This window comes from Dryas octopetala, chromosome 6 (genome assembly GCF_963921425.1).
Source record: "Dryas octopetala chromosome 6, drDryOcto1.1, whole genome shotgun sequence".
Lineage (NCBI taxonomy): Eukaryota > Viridiplantae > Streptophyta > Magnoliopsida > Rosales > Rosaceae > Dryas > Dryas octopetala.
The window spans coordinates 18,132,796-18,153,994 of record NC_141371.1 but is presented as its reverse complement, the minus strand read 5'-3'; the positions used below and the strand labels follow the sequence as shown (position 1 = coordinate 18,153,994).

Below are 21,199 nucleotides of genomic sequence, written 5' to 3'. Positions count from 1 at the left end.
ATGAAGACCTGGTCCAAGCCAGCTAGCCATCCATGTTGAATCGCATGTTTTGGAAATGGAGCGACCCGGATCCGTTTTGTCTCACAAAATAGGTAGTCCGGCAGGGTTATTTTAACCCAATTCGAATTTTTATGTGTTTTTAACACTTTTGTGCATCATATCCCACATTGACAAATTAGAGAAACTTCTCACCCTCAAGTGCCTATAAATAAAGACCCTTATACCTCATTTCCACTTGCACCACCAAGTGAAGTTAAAGTTACTCACTCCTTGGTTCTTTGAGAATCTCTCTAAGAAGAGATATACTAAAAGAGAAAAAAATTCTCATAATTTAAAAGTTTTCTTTGGAGAGCTTGCCAAGGAGGAGGAGTCCCTAGAAGTGCAATATATCTAGCTTTGGAGGTCTACAATCGAGTAAGTATTTTATTATTTCAGCTTTATTTATTTTTTTTAGGTTTTAATATTAGGTTGCATGCTTAGATTAATTAAGTATAATTTATTTATTAATTAAGCATGCCTAAGTTTATTTTGGAGATTTAACTTAAGGTTAATAACTTGTTAGGTTTAGCAAGTTTGTATTGTAGAGATTAAGTTGGATTTAAGCTATTATTCGAGCTTATTTATTAATTAAGTATGCCTAGGTTTATTTTGGAGATTTAATTGCTTAATTTATTTGGTTAATTAAGCATGATTAGTTGTAACCTTAATTTAGAAATTAAGTTGGATTTAAGCTATTATTCAAGCTTAATTAATCAGTAGAATATTTTGGAAAAATACTAATTAATTAAATACTTGAATAATACTTAAGTTTGATTTATTCTAACCTAAATTAATTTATGGAATTGCTTTGAACTAAATCAATTAGTCAAGTGGTTTGACTTTAAGATAAAACTTGAAAGCTAGAAACCTTAAAGAGTAGAGATTAGTCCACTTAGTCCACTCATAACGAGATTGTGTTGAACTTAACTTTTGACTAAGTTGTCGTATTGTCGGACACTATGAACATTAGTTATCGAAGGATTTCTTTGAGACATGACAAGAAGGCAATGGATTCGAGACAGATGGGGATGCATAGACTATGTAAAAGAATACGTGAAGAGCATTGGTTTCTAGCTAGGTAGAGGGATTTATCATACATTCCTGAGTATGGACTCTTGTGTGTGTAATTTTAAATTATTATGACATGCTATTATGATTATGTTGATTGGTTTAAGAGTAAGGATGGCGTTGTTTGTACGTGACCTTGGGTGCAGTCCCTAAACCTTCTAGAAGTGATCGGTCAAGGTTATGGGATGCTTAGCCAAGTTATCACATGAGACGTGTGCTTGTGTGAAGTCAGTACTCAAAAATGATCAAATGGCAGGTGGTACGGTTCTCAAATCCCTACCTCTGTAATTATGGCACTCTTACTGTAAATGATTTGTTATGGATTTGCATGTTTATAATCATATTGTTGTACAGTCAAGTCATAAATGTTTTGAAAATGATTTCAAAAGAAATGTTTGGAGAACTTGTTTTAGATAATTAAAGAATCCAACGAAAAAGGATTTACACTATTTTTTTCACTGGGAAAGGTTTTATGCTTTTCAAACCTAGCAGGGTCTCCTAAGGGAAGCTATGATCGTATGATATGTTTATCGCCTACATTATTTTTGTGTTTCTTGTTTATTGAATGTTTTTATAGGTATGAGCATGATAAAGAGACAAACTTAGACGTGGGTCGAGCACAGCAGCATCTTGAGACTTGTCAACTTTCTGGATTCAATTGGTGTTGTTATTTAATTAATATCTCGTGTCGAGTATGTTTTATTGATTTTTCCTCCATTGATTAGAGATGGTTTTGAGTTATTTACTTTGATTATACGTTTGCGTAGCTTTGAAATCTTTATTTTATACTTGTTATGTATTTCGAATTTATTTAATTCTTCAAGGTTGCAATGAACTACTGTAACCTTGAGGGTTGGTTTTATAAAGAAGTCTTATTTTTACTTTACATGTTTTTTTTGCTATTTATTATCTTTGATCCAACCCGTACTAAACTCAAAAGGCTTAACCCGCCTTAAGTATCTTGGGGGATTAATACTTGATTTAGTGGTATTAATCTCTTGGGGCCTTCAAGGTAGGTGCCTCTGTTGCATACCCAGGGTTCGGGGTGTGACAATAATACTATTATGTCAGTAGTACCATAAATATTAAACTACTAATATTATAAATAACTATAAGAAAATATAAATGTATAATGTTATCATATTAATATTATCAAAAGTGTGGGTTAAGATATAAAGTCGTTCGATCTCTAATAAAGTAAAGGTTATCATTTTAAGAAAAATAAGAACCTCATTGTTAGGTAAGTAATACATAATACATAGTATTCATATTTATCCGTATATATATATATATAAACTCAGTGTTGACTTGGGTGATAATGCAATCATGATTGAACTTATCCCACCATTTTATTGAAAAATGTCTTGTGACTATGTCAGAATTGATTTCATAGTACCACTTGAGAATCCAAGGGACCTTGTATTTTGAATGAAAATGGAGGAGAGTTGGGATTTTAGCCTCATCTTTATTGACTTGATAAACAGTTGAGAAATATTTTACAGAATCTTGCAAAGTATTAGGCAGAAGACTAAAAATAGGTCCATGTGAACAGAAATTAGTCGCTGTTCAAGTCATAAGGGTCTTGAGCATCCCTGTAGTATGGATATGACCAAAGGTGTTTCTTCTTTCGACTAGTAGCTTTCTTATTATCATCATTGGATATTGAGGCTTCAGAGGAGGTTGGAGAATTATTTTCTTTTTTGACTTCATCTTCTTCTCCTCCCATTTGAGTAACTTGGAGCATGATATGTTTAGCAAGTTCTTTTAACTCGGATTTAGACTTTCCTTCAATTGAGAGGGAAGAAATGGATCGATGACTGTGAAACAATGGGTTTCAGTTGATGGGTTTTTGTTGGAGGAAACTCAGTATTGACTTGGGTGATAATGCGATCATGATTGAACTTATCCCACCATTTTATTGAAAAATGTCTTGTGACTATGTTAGAATTGATTTCATAGTGCCACTTGAGAATCTAAGTGACCTTGTATTTTGAAAGAAAATGGAGGAGAGTTGGGATTTTAGCCTCATCTTTATTGACTTGATAAACAGTTGAGAAATACTTTACAGAATCTTGCAAAGTATTAGGTAGAAGACTAAAAATAGGTCCATGGGTTGACCACCATTTTTGAAACCACAAGGGAAATTTTTCCTTGAATTTCTTATCAAAATTAATGAACTAGGAATGGCTGAAATCTTCTGTTTGATGCAGGAAAATTTTGTACCAAGCATCAATGTAATCATAGTAACTAAATGTGACTTCTTTATCAAGAAACCGGAGAGAATGAGGGTGAGGACCCCAATCAAGTTGACTGAGAATTTTTTTAATATAAAGTGAATGATAAAGGATTTTATTTGGATCATTCTTATCCTTGATAGGTTTAATTAGGATTGACTCAGTTGTGAAAAGGATATCTCTATAATATTTTAATGACTTGGTAGGGTGATTGGGAGCAAAATGTAGTATTGGTGGAAAATATGCCTTTGCAAGTAAAGTTGGAGACTTGAGATGGTTAAAACAGGGTTCAATGTAGAATAATGAATGGCCAAGGACTTTTGGGACATAGGTAGAGGTGGCTGCCTGGTAATGGATAATGGGTTGAGGGACTGGTTGGATGATTGATTGATGAAGATCATATTAGGATACTAAGGTGGACTGGTAGTTAGGACGGATATTACCAATGATAGTAAATCTGTTGGAAACATTGACTGGAGAATGACTAAAAGGGATTAGACTTGAAGGAGTAATGGGTTCAAGTTTAACTGAGTTGTGACTAGAAGTTGAAGGGTTATTAGGCCTTCTAGTTGCCAATTTTGCCCTGTAGGAATTCTCGAGTTATAATCAGGAATTGCTTTTGGTACCAATCACTATAAAAGCCAGAAGGTTTTTATAATGTCATAAGTAAAGGCTGTAAAGCTAATACTTTTATCTATTATATACATATATAGGTATTAATATATATTATTAAATTACCTGTACTAGTATATATTCTTTAAAAGTTTAAAACACAAATATTAATATTATTAGTGTATATTTGCATGAGTAATATTGGTAGTTACTAGTTTTAATAGCAATAATATTATATGTTATGCATCATATTTAATTAAATTACAATTTATATTTGTACATAATTAATCTTATTATAATTAAACCGAAAATAACCGAAGATATACTGAAAATAAATTGAAGCTAAATTGAAAAATGAACCGAAAGTATTAGATACCAAAATTACCGAAATCGAACCAAAACCAAAGTTTATCAAAAATTACCAAACCAAAAAAATACCAAACCGAAAGATACCGATCGAAATAAAAAAAATACCGAAAATTTTTAATTGTTTGATTTTAGTAAAGCCCCGATATCAATCTGAACCGATCAAAGGGCAGCTTTCACTACAGTAATCTTAGCTAACCATAACTATTCAGATTTTCTTTTGGGTCATACCTCTTCATCGTCATCCTTACGTGGACTGATTAGAGACCCGATGCTTGTGAAGCTAACATGATCTTTCACCTGGCAGACAAGACCTTAGCTAGCACTCAGAACCAATCTTCTCATGACTCCACTCTCTTTGTTTTGGAGGGCTGGAGGGGGAGGGGGGCAAGAAGGGGTGGAGTATGCATGTGCTAAACAATAACATAATTACACATTTACACATAACCACGACAAATGAGAGATCAGTCACTTTCATATTGCAATTGATGGTATTGTTAATTGGCTGCATCCATCTGCCAATTGGATCACAGTGCAATATGATGTATACATATTATAAACATTATAAACATCGACTTCAGAAACTTATAAGTATCAAGCAAAGATGTTTGTGTGAGCCAAGTCGATGACCTATGTTTCTTATTGGAAGATGATTGATGTTAATTTCATACGCATAGCAAGACAATAGGGTCGTTGAACAAATTAGCCCACAACCTTATTCATACTAAACTGCAATATTATATCTCTATAGCACATGCACTCGCACAGACGTACGTGGGAATAAGAGATTATCGGATCGAACCTTTATGTTAGGAGTACTTCTTTTTTTCCTTGGATTAAAAAGTATTTTTCTTTCATAGATTTTAATTGCCTAGTGGAACAGATAAAATTAAGAGGTTTTTTTTTGTAATTAAAAAGATCGATCAACATGTTGAAATGGCTCTTACTCGATCTGTAGGTATAAAGCATTAGGAATATATTTAGGATGAGGCAGTGAAATGCAGTGCATGCTTTTGTTTTCTCCTTTAAAAGAATGACTGAATGAGAGTGGAGCCAATTAATGGAGGGTAAGGGTCAAAACTCAAAAGGTTGGATTCCACTACACCAAACCCCTACAGCCCCCATGTTGCTTTCAAAGTGATAAAGAGATAAAAACAAGACAGATAAAAAAAACAAAGAAAAGAAAAAGAAGATTACATGCATTGTATACCACCCACTAAGTAAGGCCTATACCATTACCCCCTATCTATATATTCAATTCCAAAGAAGCTTGTTGCTTACATGCAGTGTAGGCTGCGTAGCTAGCTAGCAAGCTATAGCTTGTGGCGCATTTATGTAATAGAGAATTTAATATACTGGTAACAATAATATCACTCCACCATGCAAACAAAAGCGTTTTTAGTTTTTTAGGTTTTCTTATATTTTCTGAACAAATTTATCGCAACTTAAATTTGGATTTTATTTCTTGGGATTATAGTTTCAGTGATACATCACTTATTCATAGTTAAAGTGATCAAATGATCCAAATCAACAAAAAAAATCAAATGGCTATTTTATTTGCATATATATATATATATATATATATATATATATATATAGGACATGCAGTATGGCTTATTCGTGGCAATCGAGGTTTTAATTAAATTGTGAAAATATCTTTGAAAATAAGGATATCGTTCTTAGATCTTATATTGAAATAAATCTCATACATTTAGTGGTCCTTTTTAATTTATGATATCTTATAAAATTAACAAATTAAATACAAAATAGATCATTAAGAAAAATAGATTTCGATCAATGACTTTTTGGAAGAGAACGTAGATATGATGTTTTAGTTCCCATCACTTGGGGGGTCAAAACTAGGGAATATATTCATTTCCCTATTCCATTGTTTCCAGGGTCAGAACCTGCTTAACCAAGTTGATATTTATCGAATAAAGCCAACTAATGTTTCGGTCCAAAAAGAGTGTTTCCCACTTTATCTTTTCTTTTTATCCTTTTCTTTATTTTTTTCCCCCCATAATGCGAACTGAATTGAAATTTTGACAAGGAAATGTTGGTGATGATAATAGAATCTCAAAAATATTGAGATCGAATCTTTGATGGAAATCCATCTCAGAGTCTACGACAAACTATAATTTAATTACCACCTCCACTATGGGTACAAGATAGATTCCATCCATTTGGAGTAGCACTTGGATTCTATTTTACTAAAGAAGAAAGCTAAAAATGTCATTCTCTATTGTAATCATACTTTTTCTGAATGCTACTTTTTTTCGTCAGAATTTCCGAGTGCTACTTTAATCATTCAAAGTGAAACTACCTATAGCTTAATCAAATTTTCTTGAATGCTACTTTAATCATTTAAAATAGCATTAGATGAGTGGGATAAAGGCTAGAATTAGGCTAGATTCGGGTTCAATTTTTTCTAATGTAACCTCAAAAACATATATTAATAGATAGAGTATTGCTAGAGACACAAAAGAAAAAAAAAATTCAAAATTTAATCACAATTATGTGACAACTTTTTATTTATTTATTTATCTTTTAAAGACATATGTGACAATTTTTATTTTTATCTTTTGCTAACCGACAATTACTTATTCATATATGGACTCATTTTAAATTTATTGTTTTTAGTAATTAAGTAAGAGTATTACTATTCCCACCCCTCATCTCTATTTTCTCACTCATCTTATTTTTTTACCCTCTCTAAATCTTAAAGAAATATTACTTCTAATTTTCTCACCCATGTCATAAACTCAATATACCTAAAATACCCTTAATCCCTAAAGTCCATGATATTTTTGGAGTGGCACTATTTCCACCCCTCAATCTTATTTTCCAACCCACCTTATTTCCACACCCTCCATTGAATTTTAAAATTTTTTAATCTACTCATCTCACCCCCATTTTTCCAAAACTGCCCCTACCATTTCTCCTTCCTTTTCCTTCTTCCCCCAACCTAGCTAACACTAATCCTAAACCTAGAAAAACAAAGAATAAAAAGCTGACACGACAGCAGCAAAAAAATATGCACGAGTTTTGCACAGATGACCAATTAACGAAGTTCTAATCTATAATCCTAGTTAGCAGCCCCTAAAAAGTATAAATTATTTTCTTATACTAATCATCACTTATTTGTCATATCAATATATATATGTATGTACGTATATATATATATATCTATATGATAAGACATAACGGTTTTTGAATTATCTCCAGGTTCGAATGGCTGAGATAATTTTGGCTTAAATCTAATGATCGGTTATCTATTTCCCAAACTTTCCCGACTATGAGAATTATTTTGCCACCTCTCTCTCCTTAATTAATTTTTCCAAATTTACTTCCGTTATCTATTAAACTGATTACACTTGTCAAAATAGAAAGAGCCGCAATAGAAAGAGCTAGTATATATATATATATATATATATACAAAAATGCTCTAAAGCTAACTAGTTAGTAAGATAATACAATACTAACCATCATTTTGGGCCTACTACACAATATAATTTCATAATCCAAACCGTTCATATTTTAGGTCTCCATTTAAAGATTAATCTTGCAAAAAATCAACCAAATCAGAAATCATTTAGTCATTCGATTATCATTACAATCATTTCATCTTTTATTGAAAAACTTGTGTTCGTCCATTTCATCTTATATATATATATATATATATATATTCTAATTGGGTTGGATAATAATATGGAGATTAAGAACACTCGTTGTGCTTAGTTTGATGAAGAATCAAGTATTCTAACTATGCTGGGAAAATTTATGTATGTGCAAAATTTTGATAATGAATATCGCAACTTTAATCCTTGTTTTTTTTTTGTTAATTGCAATTTTAATCCATACATTTAAGATATTATGGTTCTAAAATACATAGCCAATTTTTGAGATAATTGAGAAGGGCGTAGGAGTGCTGCAATGCCATGGAAGATGGGTTGCCATGGCAGTCAAACATGACAGCTTGAGTTTTCTTTATTTTTTTAGCCTGTCCCTTTTAGTAATTTTATTAAGAGCTTAAATTGTAATTATTTTTTTTTTTTACAAAAAAAGGGTGGGAAAATAGAATTGATGGGTGGGAAGAGTACCACTCTATTTTTGTTTGAACTACAATCACCATCACCATATATCTTCATATCTCTTAACAACAAAACCTCTGGTACGAACAAAGAATACCACACTCCACAACCTTCACTCACAGATAATTAATTATACCATTAAAGAATAAATTTTTCTTTTCCTCCAAATCATTGTCCTTTTAGGTAATTTTATAAAGAATAAATTTATTATTTAAAATTTTATTAATTCGTGGGTGGGGCAAATAAGAAAGGGAGGTGGAATAACATTACTTTTAAGTAAAATACTGACATATTATATCTCATATTATTTGGTATCTAGAATTTGAAATAAATTTGGGGATATTTATAGTTTTAATATGCCTTCTAAAATATGACGTTGCATGCTTTAGCCTCCAAAATTCATTTTTCTCGCTAAACTAGGGGACTTAATTAAATTACACATTTGTCAAGTAGGCCATCCATTATCCTCATTTTAGGGATATAGTATCCAATACTAGGTAGCTTCGATCTAATATTAAAGTATTTCTAAACTCTATTATATGTTTGTTTAGAATTTATGTTATGAGTATGCATTAAATTTATGTATTTAATAGTATTAAATTGTTATGAATTTATCTTTAAATATAGCAATTAGACCTTATTTTTCCAAACAAGCCACATCCCTACCAGGATCAATTTTGGGATCCATCATTGAATAGTTCCTCTATCCGGCCCATGAATTAAAAGGACTCCTGAATGGCAAGTGTTGTGGGCTTTCTACTAAAAACCGTGGGTCGTCCGTACACATCCACCTCCCTTGAGGAGGGAAAGCCAAGGCCCAAATGACACCCATTCTGTTGTTAATTTATTTATTTTTTTTATTTTTTGGTGTGAACGACTCATTCAGTTTAGAACTTTAGATCGACTACCCCATAGGAAGAGAGTACATTTTGGCTTTTTTCTTTTTTTGGTCAAAAGAGTAGATTTTGGCTAATCCATATGTTGATGCACAAAAAATTGTAATGGCCACGTGGAGGGCCGAGATCTATGCAACATCACCTTGCTGTGGGTCTGGCAAGGAGGTTTCAGACTTTTGGAATGGGTGCTGGCGTGCCACCAATCGGCTTGGAGTAGCCAATTAGAAAAATATAAAATAAAATGTGAAAATTAGAAATTAAATTAAATGCGCTAAATTAAATCTAACTTTTAACAAATGATTGAGCGATAGAAAACAAACTAGCGGCAAAAATCTTATCAAGGTTCTTTTCTTTCTTAAATAGCCTATGACTTTGAGAATGAATAACAATAAATAAATAAAAGGACTACATGAATTTGAAAAAGAGCTTAATGGAAAATGACATTAAAATAAGAGCAATGCTTGGGTCCTCAAATTTGAGGACCAACCTTGTCCTCATGGTTAATCAAATAAGCTCATAAGAGGGTTCATTATAAGAGAGAAGATGGTAGATCTCATTATGGACTAATTTAATTAGTCATGAAGACAAAATTGGTCCTCAAACTTGAGGACCTAAGCATTTTCCTTAAAATAAATGCAAAGACCAAGAGGTGTTCTTAAAATACCCAAATACAAGGAAATTAGATTAAACATAAAGAAATATAACTAAAAGCAGCTTGAAAAGCTAGACAAATGAAAATAAAGACAGATTTGAGAAACAAAAGCCAGTGGGGCCAATTTGACGAGCAAAGAGGTTGCTAAGAATTAATTTCATTTTACGTGAATTAATTTCAGAAACCAATTCATGCATAAAGCAAAACACTCATCAATGCCTTTTGTTTTATTCCTCATTTGTTAACATTGTGAGCCATGACCCATTTTGGGTGTGGAATAAACACCATAATAATTTGTTCGATGATGAAGCCTATCACTCAAGTACTATGGCTAAGGTAATACAAGATTTGGGTTAATCGATCAATATCCAATGTGTCTTGATTCAAACACAAAAATGTAATTCATTCCATCTAAATATACTCATCACTCAAGTATGTGTTTTTCAAAGAACCAAGTAACTTATTTCAAACTTTTTCTTTTTCAAAATTTTTTTTTCTCAATATATAAAACATGATATGGCGCCACCATATCATCTCATGTGAGCCTGCCACATATATTAGGAAAATAATTAATATTTGATAATATATAGGGAAAAACGTCCACTTGAAGCACACAAACATAAAGCATAGTAATAATAATAATAGTTAATACATGTAGCAAGAACACAAACTCGAGATTAGATGCAATAAGATTATAGATGATCATATATATATATATTGCTCTATTATCACTAGTAAACACGTGAAAGGAAAATCCCAACATTGAGACTATGGACATAAGCAATATATAGACATGAACAGAAAACAAATTTATTTTAATTCAATATTGGAGAATCAAAAGAAAGGAATACCGAAAAACTACAAGTGCTGATAACGTATTATAAAATTAAAAGAAAAGATATATAAAGAACAACATAGAATAAGGAAAATTCAGAGTGTGTATTTTCTTTTATTAGACTGTTTATTTATCGTGTACAATTATTTGAAAGTTACTCTTAAATTTTTTTGTAAATTGGACGTCACAGCCCATAACTAAAAGAAACTAACTACAAACAAAAGAAAAAAAGAAATACTACAAAAAATATTTCGTCTATCAAATCTCAATTTTTTATATTATTACATAATTCGAATGGTTTATTTAAAAAATAAAAATTGTGCATTTGTCATGTTATAGTAAAAAATCAATGGCCAGAACTAAAATAATTGAATAAATGAAAAACTCTCACCCTCTACTCCTCTAGCACTTCTGTTTTCCTTCTCCTCTTGTTTCTTTTTTATTTTGTTTTTAGGAGCTTTTTTTTTTCTTCTTTTTTTTTTTTTTTTGTGTGTGCATATTTTGTGTTTTCCTTTTGAGATAGTAGTGGAGCGCACCTCTCTATGTCCGAAAAAACGACTATTATGACCGTTGACCAGGAATAGGAGCAGCCGGCGAACCTACCCAACAACCTTTGACATTGTAATTGCAAAACAAACAATACGTACATATAAAATTATATATACAAACACAATATCATAATATCATACCAAGTCAGAATAGGAAAAAACAACTTACACAAGAAAAAGTATTACCAACAACGCGTTTTGTGTATTCCTTAGGAAAACTGATGTATTATATATATCAGCCTTACAAAAGAAAAGGCCTTGGTTCTTTTGCCTGTCTTTGTTTGCTTCCCAATCTTCCTTACAAAAACAAACCCTTCATTGTTTTGGCCCTGCAAAGGAAGCAATGTGTCCTCTGAGGTTCATTTTGGTGTTCTTTTCAGCCATTCTCGCAGGATATTTTGCATGGAGGACGGTTCGTTCTTCTCCGGGAACTGACATCATCTTGCAGGATCCTCCTACTGAAGAAAACGATACATCATCTCAAGAACAAGAATTCGATTTGAAATCGTCATGTATGGTTAGATTTCAGATGATTCAGAATGGCTTCTGGGTTTTTGTGGACATGGCCAGCGGGAGATACTTGTGGAGGAATCTTATAGAGATGAAAGGAGAGAAAGTAAAATGTTGTTAGGAATTGTCTGCCATTTTTTACTCTTTGAATCAACGATGTATTGCAAAAAAATGAAAATTTTCTTGATTTATTATATTTTTGTTCATGGGGAATGGGGTTGATGATTGTGTGTGCTTAGAGAGGAAGAATGTGAATTACCATTCTACAGATATAGTAGTGTTAATTTGTATTTCCCAGAAAAAAAGAAGAAGACATTTTTCTATTAAAAGTCTCAAGAAAATTTGTACATACCCAAAACGAAATCCTATGTCAACTATTACAACTGCCAGCTGAGCAAAACAAGGCCTTTCTTCTAATTGTACTTTGAAATAAAATAAAATACTGGTACAGAATGGAGATTTAGTCCACAAAGCTCCATAGTCCTGGTCTAAAAAAAGAACATGAATTTTCATCTTCAATCTTCATCCTAAGCAGAGAACAAGTTTACATCATTGTCTTGTATTTTATCCAATACAATATATGTACAACACCTTTCTTTTAACCGGAAAAGAAAAAATAAAAAGATGAACGCATGTATACTCATTACATTGGAGACGAAGCAGCAGCGATGGTTTTAGTTCAAATCGACGTGTAGCTTAATAGACATGTACAGGAGCGTAAGAAGAGCACCTTGTGGAAGTGGTGCAAATCTTGCAAGGTTGGAGCCAATCCACATGGCTACAACCACCAGAGCAACCACACTGCTGCTGGTTTTTCCACAAACCCAACTTGCAAATGACAGGCACAAAGTGAGCAAGACACCACCTCTCCCACCCAAAACCCATGCAATTACATAACCAATCTTGTATCCAGCATCCAACTTTCTGTCAAACAAGGCCATCAGGCTACTAAAAGTGAGAGATAAACGGGATCCAAAGGTCTGCAATAAAAACAGAGATACAAAGGCAGATCTAAGCACTTCGCTGAAGGAACCTCTCTCTTGCACTGGCTCTCCTTCTTCAGCTACTTCATCTGTTTTACCATATGACGAGCTATCTTCATTAACATTATAACGTTCCCAATGTCTCTCACGTTGCATCTTCTGCCTCAGTTCAGCCCACTTATAGACCCTCACTCCATCTTCATATTCAGGACTGTAGTTCCATTTTCCTCTATATTTCTTACCAGTATCTTCTTGAAATTTAAGTTCTTGATCATATTGAGTCCTGGTTGCTTCATTAGATAGTATCTGTTAATAGGTATAAAACATGACGAGATTCTGTCATTGGGTCTGCTAAACATGAACAAAAAGGGAAAATGAGAAAAGAAAAAAGAGGTTTATGGCAAAGGAAATGCACTTCTTGGAAAGTACAGGCAATTCTATCATTACCAAATTCACAACAATAGAAGCAAGAAACTTTTAAGTCAATAATCCACTTTTGATTTTTTTTTTCTTTGTTTTTTCTAGGAATATGTCCTCTTAACCCAGGCATAGCTTTTATTAGTGGGAAGAGGTAGCTACAACAATACAAAGAATGAAGTTCCTTGTGCTGCAACCACCATACCTCCATCGCTCAGATGGTCAATGTCTGTTTCCCCGTAGAGTTTTTCCCAAATTCCAAATCCATGAACAATTGAGGAGATTCCGAAACCAATTTCAAAGTCATTGCATTAGAATAAAGTTGAGAACTAGATAGATCCCAGATAAATTTTTGGTGGCATCGCTACTGGTGAGCAAAGTAGAGCAAGACTTCTCACTCTTTCATCTGATGGGCCTCCTCATCTCGGATCCGAGATGAGGTTCTTCTCTAGAGCAGTTTTTCTATATCTTTCAAAATATAATTTTTTCTACTTTTTTTTTTTAATGAAAGTTAACAGGTTCATAGCAGATCTGAGATAACACCTCTATTCTAGTTCTTTACATGATCCAATGCAGCTGGGTTCATAGCAGATCTGAGATGATCAGTGTTCTCATAGAGAACACTTTTGAATTTTCAGTTCTTATTTTTTTAAAACTGCAAGGGTATTTTTTAGACTTTTTGAGATGATCAGTGTTCACATAATTAACGGAAAATTGATTTTTTCCTTTGATTGCACACGTTAGAAACTACAAGGGTATGATTGTCGAAATTGAAATCACATGGATGCAAGTGAAAAAGTGCCAATTTGGCCCTATTTAAACCACTTACAAGGGGACCAAGCTAGATTGAAAAACACAAATGCAACAGAGACAAAATGGTCTTCTCAACAAAAATGGGATTGTAACTTTTATGGAAGCAGCTATTAGTAAATTCCTAAAAGAAAAAAAGAACTGCTCAGGTTGAAGCACAAAATTTAACCCTGCCCATTGAAATATAGATGTTTAAGAGATAGAATGATCTTCACAACAGATCAAAAGAGATTTCTAAGGGCCCGTTTGGTAACGTTATGCAAAATCATTTTCGTAAAATATTTTCAGAAAATGAAAACAAGAAAATAAATTTGCACTTTCAAGATATGAGAATGCATCTGGCAGTATAATTCTAAACCAGTTTTCTAAAAAAAAACACAGTAAAAATGTGTCTGGTACTGATAAAATAATAATAATAATAATGCATTTAGCAATAAAATTTGAAACACTATTCTTAACAAACTTATGAATGAGTTGACATATTATTCTTAAAAAATTTAATTAAGGACTCAAACTAAAGAGTTTTGGGTTAGATTTTCATCATAAAATTGAAATTTCGTTGAGCACTAACTTTTCCTTTGTGTTATATATGTGCTTATATATATAAGATGAATTTTTCAACTGAAAATTAATTTACTTATAATAGTCTACATAAGAACAATACTCCAGGTCAATGTCTTTTTATTTTAAATTACTAAGCTCCACGTCAAGCTAGAATACTCTAGAATAAAAATCATCAACATCAATGCCTTGAAAGCTTGAAGAGATGAATTGAAAGAAGAGAATTCTGAGATAAGAGCAGCAGCCTGTAGGAAAAGAGAGCAAGCAATTGTCTGTATTTTAATTTTGTATCTGGCATTCAAACTCTAAGTGCAATTTTGAATCCATAGTATGAATACCATTAGTGCCGCAATACATTACCGAATGACCCCTAAGTTGGCATTCATATGAAAGCATTTATTAGTAAATAGAAAGCCTGGTCGGAGTCGGTGGTGGGAAGAGAGAGTGTTGGGGAGGTGAGTGGATTGGTTGAGAGAAAGAAGATAAGAGTAAAAGAAAGAAACTGATTGAAAGTTGAAATAAAATAGGTGTACAATGACCATACCATCCTCCCTTCTCCCTCCCTTTCCTCATCCCCCCAGGCAGATATGTCCACTACTCAATCCCAACCCAAACCCAGCTTATCACGAACCAGTCCCAAATACGTATGAGACAATCTTTGCATCATCTTTGAGCAAGGGGTCAACTAGCACAGTGGCAAAAATTTCCTCCACAAAGGCGAACACAACTGTACGACGAAAATCGTTCTTCCTTTCTAGGATCCACCATACTAATGTAAGAAGGAATCTTGACTTAGCCCAACAAATGATTAGCAGGTTAGAAATTACAAGGTTACAAGGTTAGAAATTAGAACTCATAACTCGGAGAAGATGAGGGTGAGAAGTGAGTTGGGTGACAAGGAAGGAGTGAGAACTAGACAGATCTACCATAGGAGAAGATGAGAGAACTAGGAGGGAGGAGGGAGAATAAACAAGATAATTTTTTATATTTAGTTTTAATGTTATTTAATTGTTTAAATATATAATAGTTTAGCTGCCTTTTTCTAATTTCTTTTTTGTTTATTTTGTTTGTCCATGTGGCATATTTTACCTTGGATAAATGGGTCCCACACATGCCACATAGTCAAAACTAACAAAAAAGTTAACTGAAGGGCCACATTACAATTTTCATAAACTTTAGGTTCCACATTGATACGTTTTAAACATCAGGTACCAAAGTGAAAAATGACCTATACTTGAGGGGTGCAAAGTGTAATTGACCCTATTATTAAAGTTAACCTCAAAATGAATGGCGTATATTGGACACTTCACATAGGTCCAGTTACAAAGAGGGTTTCTATATAATATAGATTACAAATAAGAATAGATTACTTAGTACTCACCTCATATGCATGACGGATGCTCTTGAACACTTCTCCAGCTTGAGAATTCTTGCTAACATCTGGATGATACTGCAATATAAATGAAAGAATATGCAAGTTATTAATTGCTAGAGCCTGTCTTATAAAGTTCGTAAGTGCTTTAAAAAAATCAATCTCAATGGAACCTCCTAACCACACAAATATAGCATGGAACTAAGGAAATTACATGCTAACACACACATGCAACCCATTATATAATACGTTGCAATAATTATAAGTAATAATTTATACAACAATGAACAAAGAATACATGAATGCCAAAGAAATTTGGAAGTTGAACATATCCTTGCAACAGTTTTAATCAACCAAATCAGAATGAGCACACTTAACAGCATGCCAGCTTTGACTAGACGTACATTATGGTTCTACTACATACATTGGAGATGACAAAGAATTTTTTTGAGAGGGTGTGGGTCATATGTGTATGATTGATTGTCCTACACATGCATGCGTGTGCTACAGTTTGCATTCATGGGATGAATCATTAGGATAGAATTTCTCTCTACAAGTCGAACCAGTGACCCATTGGACTTTGTTAACCACACAAAGCCAACAAACCACATAGAATTGACAGACATGTTTCGCAACAAACATGTGTATTACATTTCATATACACATTTTTTATGCAATGAAGCTGAAAGTCTCCCAAAAATTACCAACACAAGTGGATACAAATTCAAAAGAAATAATGTGTACATAAGCCCCGCACTTCTTTTTCCCCCTTCTTGCATATAGGTGTAACATGGTACACGAGACCCTTTTTTTCATTTATAATGCTATTGTATAAGGTAGTGTTTGGTTTTGAAAGAACAATGGAATGAAACGTGCATTCCTATGGAATGTCCACTCCCCCAAAATGTAATAAGGTACCAATTGCATTCCTTACCACTTTTCAATTATTCTTATCTATTCTCTAACTCTCCACATTCCATTCTTATTCTTACCACTTTGTTTATGTAATGAAGCTAAAAGTCTCCAAAAAATTACCCACACATGTGGATAGAAGTTTGATAAGCAAATCAATGCGTAGACAAGCCTTGCACTTCTTTTTCCCCCTTCTTCCATATAGGTTTAAGTGTGTAACATGGTATACAAGACCATTTTTTTTTTTCATTTTTAATGCTATTCTATAAGGTAGTGTTTGGTTTATTTAAAGGAACAATGGAATGAAACGGACATTCCTATGGAATGAATGTCCACTCCCCCAAAATGATGAGGAATATAGTACCAAATGCATTCCTTACCGATTCAATTGTTCTTATCTACTCTCTAACTCTCTCCACATTCCATTCTTGTTTAGATTCCATTATATTCAAATCTTAATTCCATTCCATTCCAATGTTCATTAACAAAACACGACCTAAATGTTAAGGGAGTTCATACCCCAGGGAGCAACTTGATACAAGGTTTGGGAGTAAAGACAAAAGAAATATCCCAACTGAACCAATACCTCACACCTCATCGTTGATCCCACCAAATCAGCGAGTGCAGGTATGTATATATACTGGCACTCATCAGTATACAACTCCACGTGAAATTTACCAAATGAAATGAAATATAATATAAATAAAACAATCATTTTCACAACCACCGGAGAAAAGGAACATATTATTGTACTACTACGAATCTTCCCAAAGTTTCTAAATGCATCTCTGTATTTCAACCTCCCAAGTTGATCCAACTGAATTCATCATTGCTAAATCACCACGGGAACCCTCTGCGAACATATTATTCTCTGTATATTGTGAACATGCTGAGCTCTAGAGATTAGAGCTAAGGTTGATATACCATGCAAGTTCAAAACACCAATTAATTAATGACCAACTGACCCTGATATCTCTTTTAACCTTCTAAAAAAGGCTCTAATAAACCCTTAAAGACTCCATCCTTCCAATACATCATCATCTCCAACAAGATATGGGATCTGTTCTCTTTGAAAAAGACAATATTGGGTAACTAAATAAAACCAAAGCAGAAAAGAGTCACTGCCATGTCTTAAGCTGCATCATCAATGTCTCGTTCAATCCATCAATTTTTTCAACCGTGGACTAGTAAGTTGAAAAAAACCACCCAGCAAGCATCTAAGGAAATCACGCGTTATAAGAATCTCAGAAAAAATAAAAAAATAAAAAATTCTCAATTACTCCTGCAACAGCTTCCTAAGCTTTACCCATCACTTGTACACTTTTATTTTTGGACTTCTTTTTGGCCTGATATTGACTAGAATGCATTTAGTTATTCTTGAATCACAGAGTAAAGTTAATTTCTATAAGTAATACATCCAAACATCAATTAATTAGCATCCAATCATGCTTATATAAATAAGTTCCAATAAGAACAACTGCATAAGCATTTATTGATTTGGGTAATAGCAACTTCAACTAAACAGAAAAACCATACATTATTATTTCTCAAATTCAATCAACTTTCAATATTTCCAAAGTGCAAAATTCCAAAACTTGCAAGAAAATTATTTAAATAATTAAAAAAAAATTGCAAGAAGAAGGCACTTAGTGGGAGTGAGTACCTTACGAGCGAGAAGGCGATAAGCCCTTTTGATATCGGCGGAGGTGGCAAAGCGAGTGAGACCCAGCACAGCGTAGTGGGTCGGCTGGCCGTTGATCATGGCCCATGATGATGACGACGACGACGACGATGAAGATGGAGATGATGCCGTTACTTGTGGGGTCCACCGGCGGCGACAGCGGGTTTTGCTTCTTCTTCTACACGGTACAGAAAACAAATGACTGAAACTGGAAGAGAAACCACCGGGGCCGCCACATCCGCCACTGATGGGGATGGGTCCCACCAGAAGCTGCGCCACCATTATCGTTCATGTACGTATGAACGTCGTCTTCTATTTGGTCATTAACTTTTCGAACTCACTGGTAGTAATTGTAGCGTTCGATATTTTTAAAGGAAATTTTCATTCTTTAATTTAACAATTTAAGCTTTATAATTTTAAAAATTTTAACTAAAATGTAATAATATTATAATAATTTTATATTACATAATATTGATCTATTAATTTTAATTTTTTCACACATACCAGGTATCGAATCATTGGTGGTCAATTTCAAGTATTTGACAGTCTATTTTTACTTCTTCTCAAGCCCTGACTTCTTCTCAAATCAGAACTGAGGACGGGTTTTTGGAGTTAGCTCTTTTTCCTATTCAAAGATAGCCTTTTATCTCTGTGTTTTCGCACCGAGAATTCTTTGCAGATGTAGAGATGTCAAAGGGCTTCTTACTTCCCAAACAGATCTTCCTACATCTATATATAAACGATGGCTCGATCATCATATTATAGATTATAAGTTCATAACCTTAGTCCATTCCCATTTTGGGCGGAACAGATCTACTAATTCTTTGATTCCAGTTAGTAAGAGGGATCTCTCGAGCACAGGTTTAGGTTAGGCCTCAATGGAAAAATAAAACGGAGCACCTAACAACGTATCTTCACAGACCAAGAACTACGAGATCGCCCCTTGCTTTATATTAGGATTTAAATCTGAGATTTTGGGCGGAAATCTTATTTTATACCCTAGAAAAGTATGAGGTGAACTCATACCCTATACCTTCAAAAAATAAAAAATAATAATAATATATTTCTTTGACAAATCAATGGTAAAAAGGACTTTAAAAAAAAAAGAGTTATTTGAAAAAAAAAAAAATCATTAGGCTTTTTCTAAATAAGAAATGTTAAAAGAACTAAACTCTAATTTTCTCTAAATAGAGCAATTAATTTTTGTACATAACAAAAAAGAAGAAAAGAAAAAAATTCGTTGTTTTTTATATTATTATCTAAAAATCTTAATAAAAATTAAGGGACAGTATTTGAGTCACCCTTGGGGGTACCCCAAGGTCATCCCACCTCCTCAAATTTTGATTTCGACAATGCTGATGCATGATCGGAACTGTTCACTTTTTAGATAACCTATTAAAGATCATCTCTGCAAAAAATCAAATCAATCGAAAATCGTTTGATTATATAACTGTTGTCAATTGAGTAGAAAAGATCGACGATTTCTGATTAAAAAGTAATTTTTTTACCAAACCATTGATTTTTTTTATTTAATTGACAACATTTATATAACCAAACTATTTTTGATTGAGTTAGTTTTTTGCATAAATGATCTATAATATGTGATCTAAAAAGTGAACGGTTCCGATAATAGGTTAATTACATTTTAGTGCCTCAAGTTAGACTCGTTTTTCAACTTTTATTTTTGGTCAAACTCCTTTTTCAACTTGGTACCTCACCTTTGTAATAGGCCAATATATATATATATATATATGTGTGTATAACAACAGTGATAATAATCAAATATTAGTAAATGAAATATAATAATAATAATACATATAATTATTATCATAATTGATAGGTCTACTTTTTTTTTTTTGGCCACTTAATTGATAGGTTATGAAATTGATAGGTCTACTTGATGGGCTAGTAATGGACGGAAATACATATATGTTAATAGCATTCTAGTACAATCCAGCATTCAAGCCCGAGTTAGTAAAGCAAAGTTACAGAGTGTACAAACGATTACTTGTAGAATTAAACTAACAGTGTAACTGATAGTTAAAAATAAATAAGAAAATAATAATAATGATAATAAGTAAACTATCAAGCACTAAAGGGGCAATTGTACTGACCCTTCAAAATTAGAAGGGACTCTTATAGGGATTAATTGTAGGGTGTCACACCCTGAACTTCGGATATGTAAAAGATATACCCACCTTGAATATTCCAAGATATTAATGTTATAATCAAGCATTAATCTCTCAAGATATCTATAACACCCTAAATTTTTTGTTTATGTTAATTTTGTTACTTAAGTTTCTAACCTTTTTCTTAAGGTTTGTTTAAAAAAATTAAAATTTTCCTTAACTTTGTTTTAACTAACTTGGACCTTTGGTCATGGTTTTGGGGTTTAGTTGTGAGAAAGTGAGTTCTTGAAAAAGGAAATTCAAGAGTTTGGTGATTATTTTATTTGTTTTCATTTTTTAGAATTAAATTATGAGAAGATGATTTTTCATAATTTTTGGGGCTATTGGAAATTACTACTCATCGTTACGAGTCCGTAAATTTTTCGGGGAATTATTTGGAGTCCCAGTTATTTCTAATAAATTTCCGAAGTTAGAGAAATTAGA

At 32.9% G+C, this 21,199-nt stretch overlaps 2 protein-coding genes across 4 annotated transcripts; one reads left to right on the top strand and one right to left on the bottom strand.

Annotated features, from left to right (window-relative positions):
- Positions 1-11,505: 11,505 nt before the first annotated feature.
- On the top strand, positions 11,506-12,109 carry LOC147282995 (Methyltransferase-related protein). The gene has a single exon (XM_086247740.1). The coding sequence runs from the start codon at positions 11,685-11,687 to the stop codon at positions 11,970-11,972; it is 288 nt and encodes a 95-aa protein (XP_086103866.1). The 5' UTR covers positions 11,506-11,684; the 3' UTR covers positions 11,973-12,109.
- A 121-nt stretch (positions 12,110-12,230) lies between these two features.
- On the bottom strand, positions 12,231-18,922 carry LOC147282994 (Chaperone DnaJ-domain superfamily protein). 3 transcript variants are annotated; one of them, XM_086247738.1, is made up of 4 exons: positions 18,570-18,922; positions 16,004-16,072; positions 12,492-13,140; positions 12,231-12,378 (listed from the first exon to the last, which is right to left on the bottom strand). In XM_086247738.1, exons 1-3 carry the CDS (start codon positions 18,867-18,869, stop codon positions 12,526-12,528), a joined length of 984 nt encoding a protein of 327 aa, XP_086103864.1. In that variant the 5' UTR covers positions 18,870-18,922; the 3' UTR covers positions 12,231-12,378; positions 12,492-12,525. The 3 variants fall into 3 exon arrangements, with proteins under 3 accessions (XP_086103864.1, XP_086103863.1, XP_086103865.1); XM_086247739.1 differs by having other exon boundaries at positions 12,239-12,378; positions 12,499-13,140; XM_086247737.1 differs by having other exon boundaries at positions 12,232-13,140.
- Positions 18,923-21,199: the final 2,277 nt, after the last annotated feature.